Genomic DNA, 18,978 nt, shown 5'->3' with positions numbered 1-18,978 from the left:
ACAAATCAATGAACTAATGAGCCATTGAAAATGGCATGAAAGTACAAGACTTGCATCTCAAGCGAGAGCCAACATCTGCAGGGTCAGTGTAAAGGGTGTGGAGTGCATAACACGGGCAATTTTTATTTCCTTTTTTTTTTTGAGACAGTGTCTCACTTTGTCACCCTGGGTAGAGTGCCGTGGCATCATAGCTCACAGGAACCCTTAAACTCCTGGGCTTAAGCGATCTTCTTGCCTCAGCCTCCCAAGTAGCTGGGACTACATGGCCACATGTTGTGGCCACAATAGCCACAATACCTGGCTACTTTTTAGAGATGGGGTCTTGCTCTTGCTCAGGCTGGTCTTGAACTCCTGAGCTCAGGCAATCCACTTCACCTCCCAAAGTGCTAGGATTATAGGTGTGAGCCACCACACCCAGCCAACACTGGCTATCTTTAATCGAAAGTCTCCTGTTGTATAGTCATTTTTACAACTGGTCGTAGTAGATACGACTGCTTATCACAGAACATCCAGTAAATCCTTTCCTGTCTTTTGCATCTTGTCTTGCAGGTGTGAGCGGCCTCTCCTCACAACAGTGGTGTTTGGTCCATACCTTAGCCCGGGTGAGAATGTAAAACCCCCCACTCTGCACATGGTTGGTACAGGCCACCAGGAACACCTGGCTCCAGCCACATTCACAGACATGTCAGCCGTGGAGTAGCGCAGACACTTTCTCTCAGCTTCTCAGGGTCTCAGTCCTTTTGGGTTTGTTTCATTTACCTTTTTTATGGTTTTGTGGCTGGACATCGGCAACTAAAGCAGACACCATGGGGGATCAGCAACTGTACAAGACCAACCACGTGGCCCACAGTGGTGAAAACCTTTTCTACCAACAGCCACCACTTGGCGTCCACAGTGGGCTGAACCACAACTATGGGAATACAGTCACAGGGGGTGGAATGGATGCCCCTCAGGTCTCGCCTATCTCTCCCCACTTCCCTCAAGACACACGGGATGGTCTGGGCTTGCCTGTTGGCTCCAAAAACCTTGGCCAAATGGATACCTCAAGGCAGGGAGCATGGGGAGGCCATGCAGGGTCTGGAAACCATGTCCAGCTGCGTGGCAACCTGGCCAACTCAAATATGATGTGGGGAGCACCAGCCCAGTCTGAGCCCACTGATGGCTACCAATATACCTATTCCCAGGCCAGTGAGATCCGGACCCAGAAGCTTACCAGCGGTGTCTTACACAAGCTGGACTCTTTCACCCAGGTGTTTGCCAACCAAAACCTGCGGATTCAGGTCAACAATATGGCCCAGGTGCTGCACACCCAGTCAGCAGTGATGGATGGAGCCCCTGACAGTGCCCTCCGCCAGCTGCTGTCTCAAAAGCCCATGGAGCCCCCAGCACCGGCTATAACTTCTCGCTACCAGCAGGTGGCCCAGCAGCCTCACCCTGGCTTCACTGGTGGGCTGTCCAAGCCAGCTCTTCAGGTGGGGCAGCACCCTCCCCAAGGGCACCTATATTATGACTACCAGCAGCCACTGGCTCAGGTGCCAGGGCAGGGAGGACAGCCATTGCAGGCCCCACAGATGCTGTCACAGCACATGCAACAGATGCAGCAGCACCAGTATTACCCACAGCAGCAGCAGCAAGGTGGGCAGCAGCGTCTCTCCATGCAAGAAATGCAACCGCAGCCACAGCAGATTCGCCCAGCACAGCCTCAGCAGCAGCAGCAGCAGCTCCAGCTGCAGCAGCGGCAGGGTTCAATGCAGATACCTCAGTATTATCAGTCCCAACCCATGATGCAGCACTTGCAAGAGCAGCAGCAGCCACAGATGCACCTGCAGCCCCCTTCTTATCACAGGGACCCACACCAGTACACCCCGGAGCAGGCGCACGCTGTGCAGCTGATTCAGCTGGGCTCCATGCCCCAATACTACTACCAAGAGCCCCAGCAGTCCTACAGCCATCCCCTCTACCAGCAGAGCCACCTGCCCCAGCACCAGCAGCGTGACGATAGTCAGCTAAAGACTTATCCCAGCGACAGGCAGGCCCAGGCTATGCCAAGCTCTCACGGGGACCTGGGGCCTCCTGACACGGGAATGGGAGACTCAGCAAGCTCGGACCTAACCCGTGTCAGCAGTGCCCTCCCTCATCGACCGTTCCTGTCCCCCAGTGGAGTCCACCTCAACAACATGGGGCCTCAGCATCAGCAGCTGTCTCCCGGTGCCATGTGGCCCCAGGTATGCGCCCAGTGGAAGTTTCTCCCAGTACCTCAGTGTGTTACAGGGTCATCTAGGGCTGTCTTTGCAGTGCCCAGTCCTCTCTCCATCCCCTTCAACGCTTTTTTTCTTTATTCATTCCACAGATATTAACCTGTATGTGTCAAGCACTGTCCATGCCAGGCATTAGACATAGATAGGCCAGATTTTGGAATACAAAATCAACTTGGATGTAGTCCTTTGCTCATGGAACTACACTAAGAAGATGTCCTAAATGATCATGTAATGATTAAGACCTTAAGTCAGATGTCAGGGGACCACCCAGTGGGGATATCTCAGCCCCTTGGATCTATATTTGGGCCCCCTTGGGTAGGGAGCCATAATGACAGCATTTCTCAAAACATATTTGCTCAGAACAGCAGTCCCACAGAATATTTCATGGATATTGCTAAGGAAACAATGGATTCTCAGGCTAAATAAATTTGGGGTTTCCTAAAGTGAAGTAGGTTACTATACTGCAGGGGTTCTTGTGGCCTTTAATGGGCTAGTATGCATTGTGAATCTTCCCAAAAGGATACCTCTCATAGTTGCAGAGATAAAAACCTTAGCTATTCACAGGATCCAGACTGGTAAAGTGAATAAGCACAACAGTCTGGTATGAAATAGTAGGGGGTGGTAGCAACAGTGGTAGACTAGAGAGCAGATGCCCTATCCAATGGCATGCTCATTCAGGATTAAAAAAACAACAACAAAACATGTCTGCAGGCCAGATTCATCCTATGCACCATGGCTAAGCCTTGATTAGTTCCCAGAAGTATTTGACCACAAAATGGTCTACTTTGTGCTAGGCGCTGTTCATGTCTTGCCATGTTCCAAGTGCTACACTCATGTGACAATAGATTCTTGGGAGGAGAAGACCCCAAATAGGGACTGGTTGGGTGAGAGAGGCCCCTGGTGGAGATTGAGGGCCAGAGATGAACTTCCACCTGACTTAGTTTTGTCTAAGGTTCAGAGCTGGTAGTCACTGAGAGCTTTGGTGAACATAAAAATGAGATGACACGCCCAAGGATTTTAAGAAAGAATTCCAGCAGGTCTCTCTACACGATGCTGTGTCAGCCAGCATTTCTGTCTGTGTCCCTAGTGGGAATGGAGCCTGTCTGTGCACTGGGACAATAGGACAGTATGCGGTGGGAGATTGTGAGTTTCTGGCTGGCAGCAGCTGCAAGAGTGAGGCAGTGGTCCCAAATCAGAGAACAATTAATGAAAAAAGTGGGGTGTGGAAGAAAGAGGCATATGTGGATGTGAGCGGGGTTGGCAGGAGGTGGAGAGAGGGGCCATCTCCATGGTCTGCCACTGGAGGACACCTCCTTTCAGAAACACATTTTTTTCTCTTCTTCTTTTTCGGTGTCCTGCTTGGCTCAAAATTAGATGCACCTACCTGATGGGAGAGCCCAGCCAGGGTCCCCTGAGTCAAGGTAGGTTGAGTGGAGGTTTGTTGGTATTTTGGGAGAAGTTTTCCTGAGTTGTTTGTCATGCTTTATTTCTAAACTCAAGGTCAGTTCCTTGAAGAAGTGTGTAAAAATAATAATAGAGCTTTTGTTTTTGCACATTCATTGTATCCTAGGTATTGTATGTCATGCTTTGTAATGAAGTAACCCAGTGAAGGTAGCTACGATTACCATTTGCCTGCACATAGTTAGCAACGAATAACTGTTCGCTATTATTTTACAAATGAGAAAACTGAGGTTCAGAGAGCTCACTGTTACCATCAAGTAAGTAACCACACTGCGATTGACTCCAAAGCCTGTGTTCAGTCCACTGTCCATTTAGTGAACATGTATTGAGTGCCAGGCATAGAGCAAGGCTTTGAGAATGCAGTGGTGAATAGGATAGACTTGCTTACTCCTCTGATGGGCATCTAGAGATTTAGCCAGAACCTGAGAAACTGCTGAAATGTGCTATGTGTAGGCTGCCCCAGAGGACTTAGACAAGTCTCTATGAACTTGGCTTTTAGAGAAGGTGGGCTCCCGGTGACTGAAAGATCATTAGAGCCATAGATGGGGAAAACCCAGTGCCTGGAGGCCTGGAATGAAGAAGGACATTTTGTTCAACTCTTACATGACTTTGAGTAAGATCTTTCCCACTCCGAGTCTCAGTTTTTCATCTGTAAATTGGGCTTAGTTCTCTGAAGAGTATGGGGGCAATAAAAGTGAGGCCTTGGACCTGGGAGCACTGGATGAATAAAATGGGCTAGCTGAGGGTATGAGGTCCTGTGACGTCACTGCTTCCCCTTCTCAACATGTCTGTCCTCTCTGTTTGGCCCTACCCTGGAGCAGTGGCCAAGCCAAAGGAGTATTTGGGGAGCAGTTTGATGCCAAGAACAAGCTGACGTGCTCCATCTGCCTGAAGGAGTTCAAGAACCTACCTGCCCTGAATGGCCACATGCGGTCCCACGGGGGAATGAGGGCCTCCCCCAGCCTCAAACAGGTTAGCAGGAGCCAGTGTCCAGTCCTTCCCAGGCCATGTGTTGCTTGCTTTGCTTTGCCGCCATGAGACAGAGTGAGGTGAGCCCTGTGAGGAGAGGTACTGTCCTCTCTTGGCAGGAATGCTTCAGCTCTGACCCAGGGAGCCAGCCAGGTCAAACAGCCCTTACTCCTCCAAGGGTCAAAACAGAGCTTCTAGAAAGACTTCTAAGGGATCCCAGCCTCTCTATCCTGAGAAGACAGCAAAGGAAAATGTGCAATATTATTTTTAACTTCTGCTTGAAGCACCCAAGACCACAGCCACTGGGGTCTTCCAGATCAGTGGCCAATAGCTAGAGAAAGAATTTTCAGTTCACCAGTGCAGTGGTGTTTGGCTTTAACATCCAAAGCTCCTTAAATACCATCTGGGTTATTTAGGTAGGATATCTAGGTAGCATGAGTTTTACAGTTCAAATAATTTTCTCAGAATTCTTTAAATATTGTTGCTCTTAATTTAAGTCTTTTAACTCTCTGTTAACCAAAATTTTGGATTACCCAGATCACCCCATCTCCTGGCCATGACAGATGTTTTTAAAAAAGCTTTGTCTTGGCGGCACCCATACCTCGGTGGTTAGGGCCCCGGCCACATACACAAAGTCTGACGGGTTCGAACTCAGCCCAGGCAACCGCAACAAAAAATATTCAGGCGTTGTGGCGGGCACCTGTAGTCCCAGCTACTTGGGAGGCTGAAGCAAGAGAATCTCTTAAGCCCAAGAGTTGGAGGTTGCTGTGAGCTGTGACGCCACAGCATTCAGCTTGAGACTTTGTCTCAAAAAAAAAATTTTAAAAAGCTTTGTCTTCACTTGTTAAAAGTAACATGTTTTGCATTTCCAATGTGGCTTCCCAATGTGGATAAAATTTAGCATGGAATGCCTATTTCCACTGACAAATGAGTAGACCAAGACCCATAGAATTAAAAACTCCTACACAAGATCAGACATTTTTTGGACTGATTATAAGCCCAGGCCTTTTCTTTAAAAGCAGTTACAGCCACACACACAAAAAAAAATGTTGGCAATATTTTAATATACAGGTGATGCATGGTCAAGATTTATTACCCATGGAAAATAAAGGGCACGGCCTTGTCTACCACCAACCACCATCACTCCAGCCAAAGGACTCAGGGTTGCAGGAAGGAATCACCCTGCAGTGGTTCTCTGTTCCCACACCTGAAGCCTCTCAGGAAAAGCAAAGTGTATCCCCCCTTTGTGAGAGCTGCTCTTAGCCCAGGATCAAAGCCTTTATTGTCTGTGTAGGAGGAAGGAGAGAAGGTCCCGCCGCCTCCGCCCCAGCCGCCACTGCCGCCTCCGCCCCAGCCGCCACCGCAGCTCCCTCCTGAGGCAGAAAGCCTCACACCTATGGTCATGCCCGTGTCTGTCCCTGTCAAGCTTCTCCCACCCAAGCCCAGCTCTCAGGGCTTCACCAACAGCACCGTTGCCGCCCCCTCCGCCAGAGACAAGCCAGCCAGCTCGATGTCGGACGACGAGATGCCTGTGCTCGTGAGGATGACCCTCTCTCCCCCACACTCACCCCAAGGGGCTGCCCCCCGCACGCCTGCTGTGAGTTGCTGCTCTGGCCCACCTGCCTGGGGTGGGGACATCCCTTTGCTTTCTTAGAGATGGGGTGGCTCTCCGAAAGTCACTTGCCTCTCAGGGCTGAGCCTCTGTGGCCACCTTGGCAAGCCATCCTTGTCCACACTGCCCCCGGCCCATTAATGCCTGTTACTCTACCAGGCTGCTGGTCTGGGTTAGATTCTGAAAGACCTGAAGATATTCCCAGGTTTAAGCATAGATGATAATTCAGCTGGTAATCACTAATAACAACCATACCAGTTACTAAAATATGGAAATACTGCCCCAATTAATAAATAGCTATTGCCCCAGGGTCTGGCCCCTTCCCCAAGATCTCCAGACCTCCCAAATCCACCAACTAGAAAAGTAACCCATGGTACAGCATGGCCTCCAGGCAAGCCCTGGAATCTAGTCTGATGATCACCCTTACCAGATGCTTAATATTTTATTATCACACCTGCTCTAATACCCCAGAGAACGTAATATGTTAAAGTTCTCAAAATAGTTCCACTGAAAGCCACCCACCCCCGGTCTCAGGAAAGCAAAGAGATGTGTGTTTCTCACTCAGTGTTCAGTTCTCCTCTGTCTCAAGTTCTAAGTGCTTCACCCAAGCAGCTTAGCTTGGCTGTGGAGCAGTCTCTCTCTCTCTCTCTCTCTCTCTCTCCCGACCCCCTCATTTATTACCCCTAGAGCATTTATGTGGTTGGCTGTATCAGACCTATCCCCTTCCTACAAAGTGCTGTGTTGGGTCAGATTTGTCATTAGAGAATAGGTGGCTGTGGAAAATCAGGAGGCATGAAGGTAGGACTGGGCCAGCATAGAGGCAGGGATGGTAATTAAGAGAATTAGCAAAGTCCAGAAAGAACCTTTCTGGTTCCTTGTGTAATATCAAGGTCTAAGAAGGAGAGAGCCTGATGGAGACCCTCTGGGTGAAGATTCTCCTAAGTAAGCAGGACTTGGGCCAGTGACAGGCAGGGAAATGAAATGATGTATCCAAGATCAGGCGCCTTCTTTGCCCAGAGCAGAGACAGTTTCTACCCTTGGGGAGGTCTTGATCAAGGGTTCCTAGTCCCACAGGAGTTAGAGTCCCAAGCAGCACACCACCCACTCTCAATTCAAGATGGTGAGAGAAGGACGAGGGCATATGAGAACCCAGTGCCTGGGTGAGGCTGGATAGGATGACACCTGGGTAGCTTAAGTAATTAAGGGCTGGGGAGAGGCAAGGGAGTTTGGTATGGGTTTGCTCAGGAGACCATAATTAGGGAGTTTTGAAGGAAGGGATGAACTTGACTTAATGGAAGGGTGAGGGAGACAGCATCGGTGAGGAGACAGGCTGAAATGGAAGTACACAGGTGGGATAGAGTAACTGTGAGCAAGGTCCTGGCATGTAATGTAAAGAAATTAAAGCATTCTAATCCCAGCCCTGCTCCTAGCCAGCTGGAATGAAAACAGCTGCGACCTCCTCCTGTTTGAGCCCCAGTTTCTGCCCCTGACCTGGAGGGGATTGGACTCATCAGTGGTTCTCATCCTTCTCTGTGGGCAAGAGCTATTTCATCTCTCAGGGCGTGGCCCTGTCCTCAGAGAGTCCAGATCGTTGGCGGTGTGGAACGGTGTAAATGCTTCCTCTTAAGTGACATCCAGGTGGGCACAGTGGGTGGCTTCACTGGCCCGGTGGCTCTCAGCCTGGCCTGGGGGATCAGAAAATCAGGGCTTTTAGCTCAAGAAACAGGACAGAAGGCCGAGGAGAGGGAGCCCTGTGCTGAGGTCTGGATTCTAGTGCAGGGCTGAGATCACATGAGTCTGCATGTACTTAGGTGACCTCATCAGTTACCCAGCAACACGGTTGCTCCCCGGTTGAGGGGCCTGGGCCTCTCCCCATTCTCCTCAGCCCGAGATGCCGAGGAGCCCTCTGGTGGGCAAAGGGGGCGGAGGGGCCGGCGGCGGGGGCAGGGGAGCCCCCTGCAGGCGAGGAGGGGCTCTGCACCTCACGCGGAGGCCCGCTGTCCTCCCGGAGGCCCCTCCTAGAGGTGAGGGAGCATCTCGGAAGACTAGGAGGGGGCAGAGCCTGAGGTGCTAGAAGCAAGAGGAGCTAGAGGCAGAGGAGCAGGTCACATGGCATGGAGACAGCTGGTCACATGACCATGGCCAACCCTTCCCATCACCCCTTGCTGCCTCCTACTCAGGCTCCACCTTGGGCACAGGAATCACCAGGAACTGTGGCTGTGACTGTTCGCTGGCTGACAGGGCCTGGGAGGGTACCACAGACTCCCTAGAACTTTTCTGCAGGTATGGCACCGCCTCTCCCAGCCACACCCAGCTCTTAACTTTCTGGACTGATGCTAGCACACTTCTAAGCCTGTTTCTGTTTGGCTTCGGCATGCCCTGCTTCTCTATTTACGTGCATTTGTTTACCTATTGGTATATATGTATCCATGTGGCAAATCTTCCTTCCTTCCAGACTGAGCTTGGTTCCGCTGCCGTTAGAACAAACTAACTCCGCTGACAGGAAGCCAAACCAGGAGAAGGGCTTGCTACACATGAGCCGCCAGTTCTGGGAGCACTAGCGACGGGTGGTGAGGGGGAGGCTATCCAGTTCCGTCTTTTAGGAGAGCACATTAACGGGTCCTTAACGATCACAGATGGCTCTCCCCATCCTGAACGTTACCTAGGAGGGCCCAGTGGAGGTTGCTGGCCCCGGGAGCCCTGGCTAGGCGCAAACCTCCTCTTCCTGCCCCACTGCCTCAGCCCCGGCCTCCCTGAATAGATTATTCTGCCCGCTTTTCAGAACATGTGGTATCTGTCCCTGATGTCTGTCCCTGGAGAACGGGGGGACATTAAAGAGCCCACTCAGCTGAATTCCATTCAATCCGATGGGAATGTAGTGATAAGCAATCAAGAATTCTAATTTATTGCTTCTGTCTCGCCCACTATTCTTACCAACCCAGCTCTTTCCAGACAGTAGGGAAAATCAAAGTTTTCTTTTCCCGAGTCAAGCCCCGGAACTCGCTTTGCCTGGAATGGATGTGGTCAGCGTGGGAGGAGTGATGCGGCGAGGAGCCCCTGTTAGGACAGTAGAAAAACCCCTTTCTGGATCCTGTGCATTTAATGGCCTGTGAGGGAAAGCCTATGGATTTAATCAGCGCCCTCTTCCTGTTTTAGGAAATCCCCAGAAAGCATCCGCCCGGCCCACCCAAAGCCGAGGAGCCCCTGAAGACCGTGCAGGAGAAGAAAAAGTTCCGGCACCGGCCCGAGCCGCTATTCATCCCGCCGCCGCCCTCCTACAACCCGGTCCCGGCAGCCTCCTACTCGGGCGCCACCCTCTACCAGAGCCAGCTGCGCTCACCGCGCGTCCTGGGGGACCACCTGCTCCTGGACCCCACCCACGAGCTGCCCCCCTACACGCCCCCGCCCATGCTGAGCCCGGTGCGCCAGGGCTCGGGGCTCTTCAGCAATGTCCTCATCTCCGGGCACGGCCCCGGCGCCCACCCCCAGCTGCCCCTGACGCCCCTGACGCCCACGCCGCGGGTGCTGCTGTGTCGCTCCAGTGAGTCACCCCTTTTGGCCTCCTTGGGGACCCTGGGGATCTGCTCCTATCCGTGCTGGGTAGTGCCCTGGGAGGCCTCACTTTCTTTAGTTTTCTCATTTATCCCAGACTTTTGTGGAGTGTACCTGACACTGCTAGGTGCTAAGAAAGACCTAGAATGAGAAAGATACAGACTTTATCCAAAAGGAAATCCTGGTGTTACTAGGGCGACAAATGCACAAGTGATCACTGTAAGGAAACAATTGAAGTGTGCACCCACTACCTAAGACCATGCCCTGGATGACGGTGCAAATAGAATGAGGTATCACCGGGCGGCACCTGTGGCTCACTGGGTAGGGCGCTGGCCGCATAGTGAGGGTGGCCCCAGCCAAACTGCAACAAAAAATAGCTGGGCGGCTGTAGTCCCAGCTACTCAGAAGGCTGAGGCAAGAGAATCTCCTAAGCCCAGGAGCTGGAGGTTGCTGTTATTTGTGATGCCACAGCGCTCTAGTGAGGGTGATAAAGTAAGACTCTGTATCTTAAAAAAAAAAAAAAAAAGACCACACCCATGATCAAGCCTTGACGTTTTCTGCATGCTTGATAAAAATCAACCATGAGAGGTCAGTAGCCAGGATGTCTTTCTGGAGCAAGAGTGGTTGCATAGATACCTTGTAGCTTAGCAGACATATGTGGGCCAGGAGGCTTCTCACTCTGAGTAAGAAATGGGCAAACGACTCCCTTCAGCTCCCTGAGGACTGTTGGGGGTAACTCTGGCTTGGGTCGCTCGGAAAGGAGTCCTATTATGACTGATTAGGTAATTGCCCATTTGCTTTACTTTCTTCAACCGCCCTTCCCTGTTGACCAGTCATCTCTGGTTTTTGTGTTTCAGACAGCATTGATGGCAGCAATGTGACAGTCACCCCAGGGCCTGGAGAGCAGACCGTGGATGTTGAACCGTAAGGAAAAGCTTCTTGAGAAGTGTAGTTAGTATTTCCATAGTCAGAGAGTACACTGAGAGAGAAGTTCTAAATTAAGGGATCATAGTTATTTCCTGGGTGTTATTGTTTCCCTGTACAGTAGTACAAGGCCTTTGTCAAAAACTAAATGTATAGTAAAAGCATGAAGCCCCGTATCCAGAGAACTTAGTGTCCCCATCTCTGGCTTCCCAGGCCAGCCTGATTGTAGCCATGTATTTTAATATTCTCATTGACACTAAGGCATTTTTCCTGGGTTGCCCACCTCCATAAAAGGCACCTTATGAATGTCCTCACTTTCCCCATCCCCTTTCTCAGATTCTTGGCCAGTCTCCAAATGGGCTTATTAAATGCTTGAATTATCCAATGGAATATCTCATGGAAGGGAAAGGTGTTTTTTCATGGGTAAGCCCAGAAAAGCAGCCAGGTGGTAGCATGATAAGTAGATTCAGTCAGGAATCAGAAAACCTGAGTTCTGGCACTGTTTTGTTGTCTGTTCTTCATCAAATTAACTTTTCTAGGCTTTCATTGGTTTATATTTAAATGGAATAATTATAACTGCCTTGCTTATATCATAGATTTTTGTGAGGTTCAGATGGGATAATATATGTGAAATGGCCTAAAAGAGATAAAAATGAAATAAATGCTTTGCATTTGTACCTTTTTTTCAGTTTAAAAGATGCCATCAGCCATGCTCTGGGCAGCTGCTCTCTTGGAAGTAGCTACCCTTCCTCTCCCAGTTACTGGGAGCTATGTGAAGTCCCAGGCTGGTTGCTCTCTTGCTCCCCAAACATCTCTCTCCAATCTTAAAGCTGTTCCTTATCCCAGTGATAAAAGCCATGCCTGGAATCTTAGGGTCACAATATGAGGAAATGCCCTTGCATTCTTCTTACAGAAGGAACTGGTTTCCTTCTTTTTCAAGTTCCTGACCATTGCCTTTGGCCTGGGCCATGAAATTAAAGACTATACTATTTGTTGTTTTTCTTCTTGTCATTAAAGACGCATCAACATTGGCTTGAGATTCCAGGCAGAGATCCCAGAACTCCAGGATGTCTCTGCTCTGGCCCAGGACACACACAAGGCCACATTAGTATGGAAGCCCTGGCCAGAGCTGGAAAACCATGATCTCCAGCAAAGAGGTATTGGCATGTGGGAAGAGGTGGGCGGAAAGACTTAATTTGAGATTACTGGCTCCAGGTTTGGTGTGTTTTTTCGGGATACTGGGCTCTCTCTGATGCAATGGCTTCTCCTTGTTCCCAACAGTGGAGAATCTTCTAAATTTGTGCTGTTCGAGTGCATTGCCAGGTGGAGGGACCAATTCTGAATTTGCTTTGCATTCTCTGTTCGAGGCCAAAGGTGATGTGATGGTAAGGAACTATGACAACAAGGCTTCAAGCTTCATACTGTTCTCATCAGAATTCTGAAAGAGGATTGTCCCAAGTTTCTATATTGTCCATGTACCATACAGTCTGCTCATAAAGTGATGATCAGACCTCCATGTTCCTCATCTCAATGAGTGAGTTAGAATTTAAGAGCCTGTAGGAGGAAAGTCTCCAATGGACTTATGTTTACACATGTGTTCCTAAGTTACAACTGTGGGAACCTCTGTCCTAGAAAACAGAATTTCTTTTCATTGTCCTGTATTTTACATCAGAAAACTGAGTCCATAGTGATGGAGGTAGAAGGCCTTTTAAACAAGAGTCAGCCTAAAATACCCTATTATACTCAGCTGATTATTCTTCCCGACTATGGAAATCAGCCAAAGTTTGGTGTTTATGGAACTCTTCTCCTCTAATCAAAATAATGTTTACTGTGTACACCTGGTTCCATTCTTCTACCTTTATCATGGTTCTGCAGATGTCCCCCAACTTGAGCCTTGGCGCTGTCTCTGCAGACTCAGAGCTGTCAGTTGACTGTTTAGCCTGGCCAGAGCACTCAGTCACTAACCTCAGTTTCTTTTATTTATATATATATATACACACACACACACACACACACACTCTACACGTAGAGTAGCAAGATCCTGGGTCTTAGCCAGCACTCTTGGGAGGCTGAGGCAGTCAGGCAGGAGGTTTGCTTGAGCTCAGGACTTCAAGGCCAGCCTGAGCAAGAGTGAGACCCTATCTATACACACACACACACACACACACACACACACACACGGTTCTTCCTGGTATCAAATCTAGCTGACTGCATTTTGATTTTATGAAAATGTGAAAATAAACAAATGTCTCAATACTATGATACCCTTCCGGTATTTTCTAAAATGTTGGAGAACTATCCTTAAATGTTTGAGATCAGGGTTGCAGAGTAGCAATTCTTGAACTTTTTTTTGAAGAGACAAGGTCTTGCTCTGTCATCCTGGTAGAGTGCAGCAGCACCATTGTAGTTCACTGTAGCTTTGAACTCCTGGGCTCAAGTGATCCTCCTGCCTCAGCCTCCCAATTAGCTGGGGCTATAGGCACATGCCACCACTCCCCCCTAGTTTTTTGTTTGTTTGTTTTGGGGTTTTTTTTTTTTTTTTTTTACATTTTTGTAGAGATAGGATCTTGCTTTGTTGCCCAGGATGGTCAGATTCTTGGCCTCAAGTGATCCCAAAGCACTGGGATTATAGGCATGAGCCACCTATTTGCTTCTCAAACTTCTACTGTGCACACAAATCACCTGGGGAATCTCGTTAAAATGCAGATACTGATTTAGCAGATCTGAATTGAGGCCCAAGTTCTGCGTTTCTGATCAGCTCCCAAGTGGTTCCAGTACTGCTGATGGATGGACTACATGTAGAGTAGCAAGATCCTGGGTCTTAGCCAGCACTCTTGGGAGGCTGAGGCAGGAGGTTTGTTTGAGCTCAGGACTTCAAGGCCAGCTTGAGCAAGAGTGAGACCCTATCTCTACTAAAAATGAAAGAAATTAGCTGGGCATCATGGTACATGCCTGTAGTCCCAGCTGCCCAGGAGGCAGAGGCAGGAGGATCACTTGAGCCCAGGAATTGGTTGTAGTGAGCTACAGTGATGCCACTGCACTCTATGCAGGGCACAGCAACTGTTTCAAAAAAAAAAAAAAAAATTCTAGGCCCCTAAACCAGCCACTGTTCAACTCTACCTGTAGCATTGTTTTTTTTTAAAGTGAAGGAGGTTTAAGGAGGCAGATTTGAAAGACTTTATTTAGCTAGCACCTAGCTGCTGGGCCCCCTGGAAGGATGATGTGCAGGAGTTATTTCTAATGCAGCTGTTTATGTTCAATTGCAGTGAAACTTGGAATTTTTCTGTAGAACAGTTACAAATCACCCACTCATTTCCTCAGAGCTCTTCCCCAGAGACTCAGCCTCCATTCAGAGGAGGCCCCACCCATCTGTCTGAGGCTGGCAGGCCCTCACGGAAGAAAGAGTCCAGTCTTGGCTGTTTTCTGGGACATGACCAGCAGGCAGAATGGGGAGGGTGTTAGGATGATGAGACTTGTTGGATGTTGAACAAAAGGAAGCCCCAGTTGGGGCAGTTTCCCTCTGGTTTTCCTTCTAGTTCCCCCACCCTAGCCTGTGCAGTGCTGACCCCGTTCCTCCTTTGGGTAAACAGTCTTCCAAGGACCCACAGACCTGTGACTGACTCTTGCCTTTTCTCTCCCCTGGGTTTGCAGGCTGCTCTGGAAATGCTGCTGCTTCGGAAGCCAGTCAGGTTAAAATGTCATCCTTTAGCAAATTACCACTATGCCGGTAGGTTGCCAGGAGCCCTGTGCCCCGTTGCTTCCTCGGGTGGCCTGCTTGCATGTTTGGTTGTGGCACTTTTTACTAATAGATAACACCAGTTCTATCCTGATCACCACCTGTGATCTCAAGGCCGGGGGCGGGGGGGACGGGACTGTGAGTCTGTTGCCTCTGCACTGTCAGCATTTGTCTGTGTGAACACCTGCCCCGCACAGGTGTGCCAAGACCTGGGTGATAGTGGATGCTGCCTGAACGTGAGCAATGAGACCCAAAGAGCCAAAGAGGGTACAGCATAGAGTCGACAATAATCAGCAGCCCCCAGCTTTGGAATCAGTATCCATGGGTTCACCTTAGATTACACCCTTGGCCTTCTGCAGCCTTGGTTTTCTTCCCTATAAAATGGGCTTGTATTCTATCCCTTGTAGCTTTTTGTGATGATTAGAGATGATATGGATAGCCCAATGCTTGGCATATCCTGGTAGCGATTATTCATTTATTCAACAATTAATTATTAAATGCTTACTGTGTACAAGGGACTGTGCTAAGCACTCATGTAGTGTAGAGTCTGAGGACGAGGCAGTTACTAAACAACAGGTCACACTAATGGCAGGATACACATAGTGTGTGGGTTCCTGTGTGTGTGTGGGTTCCTGAGAGCACCACTGTTAAGAGAGAAGTTGAAGACATCTTTGAAATTTGAATGGAGTGAGAATTGGAAAGAGAAGCAAATAGGTTGGGGAGCCTAAGAGATGACAAAGGTGAGGTCAGCGTTTTCATTTCCATGGACTCTGGTAAACCTGTCCATTCTGAGGGTCTCCACAAGCCTGCCTTGGTTCTCTGTTTCAAAGATAGCAGAATCCTCCAATGCCCCTTGATTTTTAATCATTTGAGGTTTTCTTTGGTGACTTGGGCAGATCCTGTCTAGGTAGGTGCCAAATTGAGGACCTGGTAATACCTTTTCCAGTCTTTGGTTCTGGTATCTGGAAATGGCCTAAGAAGGTGAGGGCTTTTTTACAAATCCTGGCACATTCTCAATGTCTTTCTCCCATCACGGTTTGCCTCAAATGACAGGTAGCTTTCCTCCCCGTCATCACAAGGTAGAAAGGCCGGGAAGCTCCTCATCTAAGCACAGCAAACTCAGGGGTGTCTGTGTCAGCACAAAATGCGCACATGGGATAAGAAATCCATCATTTAACCAGTGGCCTAAGGGAGCTGGTTTCTTAATATTGTCTCCATCATTTCCTGCTTTGTTTCTGCTCTAAGTGTGGGTAGAAAGATTGGGAGTTCTCCCTAATCTGCCATGGAAACAGTTCAGTCTTAATTCCCAGCATCATCTGCTGCCCATTAAACCCTGACAAGCTGTCCAACTTCCGGAAGCCCGTCTCAGGCTTCATTGTGTAGTGGGCTGACTGCAAGAGCTTCCCGACCATGTGAGATACCGCTGCCCTCAGCCTTCAGGGTGACTGGGATGGCCAGAGCCTCTGGGTTGGTCAACTCCAGCTGTCAGCAACTTCATCTGTCAGCAACTTCAACTTTAACTCAGCTCTTCTCCAGTTCTCCCCAGTGTGCCAAGCAAATATTATTTTTATGTGTGTCATGGTATGGAAAAGGTCAGAAAGCTATGGACTAGAAGCCAACCCTCCCCCAACAAAACAAAAACACTAAAATATTACTAAAAACTGAAACTAGAGGGCCCTGACCGCTGCTAAAATTAATTGATCTTTTAAAGTTGGGAGTTTCTAGCTATTCCTTTGCCTATCCCCTACCCACTTCCCCCACAGGCAGACCAGGAAGGACTCTGCTGCTTTCTGGAATCATTTCAACCCTTGGAGGCAAGAGAGGTGGAGCTGAGCTATAAAGAGTTGGTGTCGGCTTGGCGCCTGTGGCTCAAGTGGCTAAGGCGCCAGCCACATACACCTAAGGTGGCGGATTCGAATCCCCAGCCCGGACCTGCCAAACAACAATAATGGCTGCAACCAAAAAATAGCCGGGCGTTGTGGTGGGCGCCTGTAGTCCCAGCTACTTGGGAGGCTGAGGCAGGAGACTTGCTTGAGCCCAGGAGTTGGAGGTTGCTGTGAGCAGTGAAGCCATAGCACTCTACCCAGGGGGACAGCTTGAGGCTCTGTCTCAAAAAAAAAAAAAAAAGAGTTGGTGTCCCCAAGAGAAGGGTGTTCACCTATGTCTGCTAGTCACTTGCCTTCTTAGGAAGTGAACACAGACTGGGCCCCAGAGAATCTTCTAGAATTATGAGCAGTTAGGTCTGACCCAGTGGCATCCCCTTAACGGTTCTTTTCCAAGCCATAGTAGATGCAGCAGAGTCTACCCCATCATGTGACAGCTGTCAACCACCACCTTGTTACCCTAATTCTGGCCCCCAGGTGTCAGTGAACCCCACTTCCACAGCCTCATCCCGCTTTGGAAAGCCTCACTCTGCTTTCCAAGTGGCCATTGAAGATCCAGAACATCCATTGAGCACCTACCTAGGACCAAACACTGTCACAGAGTGACTGCCACTGCCTTTGTGCTAATTTCAGCCTCACCAGGACACCACCTTCTGGATCTCCTTTGCTTTCAGACTCTGTGTCTATACCCGGTATCACCCACCCTGACTCCCTGCCCTGAATCTGCTCTGTAGGCTCTCCCTTTAGGGAGGGGGTTTACATCTCCCAGTCCTGTCTGTTCCCTGGAGGGAAAGCTGACCTCAGGGAGGAAGGCTGCAAGTTTGAGAGAAACAGACCTGTGAACATCCCTTCCTTACTCATTATCTTCTCTTTCTAGCCATCTCGATCAGTCCACTAAGAAAAAGAAAAAGTGACCAGTGCTGGCACCCAGGACAGACGTGCTAGGGACAGGAAGACTGATGGAATGGGCAACTTGCCCAGATCTAAGGGCTGCTTGCTAAGGCCAGATGAGCCCTATATAAGATCCATAGAGAAAGGTGGTGGCACAGTGGCTCCTGGTGCTACTACATTCACACCAGAGTGCATGGTCCAGGCCTCTGTCTCTCAGTACCCTTCCACCCATGTGTGCTTAGAAGTTGTTTGCAGTTGTTCCCAGTTAGCACTTGTGCTGGGTGGAGATGGGCTGCATGCCGGGGAGTCAAGCTGGGGAGGATGCCTGGATATGATTAGAAGGATTGCAGCGTTTTTAATTTCCCCATTGAGCTGGTCTTCCCTGCAGATGGGTACAGAGTGGAGGGGGTGTTAGAATTGGCCCTGGCTCCTTGGCAAGAGTTCAACAGAGGCTACTGTCAGCTCTACCCACAGCCCAAACACCCATTGTGTTCCTAAAACCCTGACCTGAGCTCTGGCAATGGGGACGAACTAGAAGAAATGCTCATTACAATGGGAGAGACCTGGTCTCTGCCTTGGAATCTGCCCCAGTTAAACAAGGAGACTCAAGAGAATACTTTGCAAGAAACACAGATGTGATTTCATTTTTCAGGCATTCTTAGCCCATGTCTCTAGCTAGATAGATAGTGGTCCCCTCAAAGGCAGGAACTGAGTTAATACTTACTCTCTTGCCTTGCCTGACACAGTGCTTGTAACATAAACATCTAGTGCACAAGCTCGAATTCTGGATTCAGATTGAGCCCTCTCTCCTTTTGCCCCAGAGAGAACTTTTTAGCAGCCCACTTCATCTTGTACTCCCCGAAAATCACTCAACCTTCACCCCCGATGAAAAGCCCTACACAGAAATGAAGATCTGGTGTAAAAACAGGTCTCTCTTTTTTACCTCTTTCTTGTGTACCTGCAATAACAATATCCATAGAAGTTTTTAGAAGACAGAAAGGCCCTGAAAGATACTGCACTCTAACTTTCACCCCCTCCATGTCTCTTTTAATTACCTGGGTTCACTGTAGATTGTCCCCAAATTAGACACAGTCTAGAGCCTGTTTCCCAGCAACCAAAGCTCAAACAGTTTTCTTCTGGATACACTTCCAGCACCAGTTTCATCCATTTAATTAGGTGCTTTGTAATTTGTCTTAATCATCGTGTTAGGGGCCTGCTGATAGTAGCCCAATAGCCAGGAATCCCCAGGTAGAATAAATGAGTCCAGGGGGTGATGTCAGCCCACTGACCCTGTGTGCAGGCTGGAGCAGTGAGGGGACAGAAAGTTAGAGGAGGGGCCAGGTATAGTAGCTCTCGCTTGTAATCTTAGCACTTTGGGAGGCTGAGGCAGGAGGATCACCTAAGGTCAGGAGTTTGAGACCAGCCTGAGCAAAAGCAAAGCTCTGTCTTTACTAGAATAGAAAAATTAGCTGGGTATGGTGGTGAGCACCTGTAGTCCCAGCTACTTGGGTGGCTGAGGCAGGAGGATCATTTGAACCCAGGAGTTTGAGGCTGTAGTGAGTTACAATGATACCACTGCACTCTAGCCTGAGGGACAGAGTGGGACCCGGTCTCCAAAAAAAAAAAAAAATTGGGGGGGAGGATTTGAGGCAATCCCCTGCCTCAGTTTTGCATTTTTTTTTTTTTTTTTTT

At 49.2% G+C, this 18,978-nt stretch overlaps 1 protein-coding gene across 4 annotated transcripts in view; it reads left to right on the top strand.

The window, feature by feature from the left end:
* Window positions 1-756: 756 nt before the first annotated feature.
* Window positions 757-18,978, top strand: part of TRERF1 (transcriptional regulating factor 1) — a 38,157-nt gene continuing 19,935 nt past the window's right edge. For 2 of the 4 annotated variants that reach the window (XM_003789192.3, XM_023512840.1), the window contains exons 1-9: window positions 757-2,225; window positions 3,633-3,679; window positions 4,541-4,691; window positions 5,983-6,285; window positions 9,457-9,841; window positions 10,710-10,776; window positions 11,794-11,933; window positions 12,058-12,161; window positions 14,428-14,503. In XM_003789192.3, coding sequence (XP_003789240.2) covers window positions 807-2,225; window positions 3,633-3,679; window positions 4,541-4,691; window positions 5,983-6,285; window positions 9,457-9,841; window positions 10,710-10,776; window positions 11,794-11,933; window positions 12,058-12,161; window positions 14,428-14,503 — 2,692 coding nt within the window. In that variant the 5' untranslated portion in view covers window positions 757-806. The remainder of the gene's footprint in view (window positions 2,226-3,632; window positions 3,680-4,540; window positions 4,692-5,982; window positions 6,286-9,456; window positions 9,842-10,709; window positions 10,777-11,793; window positions 11,934-12,057; window positions 12,162-14,427; window positions 14,504-18,978) is intronic. The other 2 variants (XM_012804697.2, XM_012804698.2) reach the window with 2 other exon arrangements.

Source organism: Otolemur garnettii, unplaced genomic scaffold, assembly GCF_000181295.1.
Source record: "Otolemur garnettii isolate 467f Iridium unplaced genomic scaffold, OtoGar3 scaffold00031, whole genome shotgun sequence".
NCBI lineage: Eukaryota > Metazoa > Chordata > Mammalia > Primates > Galagidae > Otolemur > Otolemur garnettii.
Note: the sequence above shows the minus strand (reverse complement) of the source record. Positions and strands in the feature narration are given on the sequence as shown.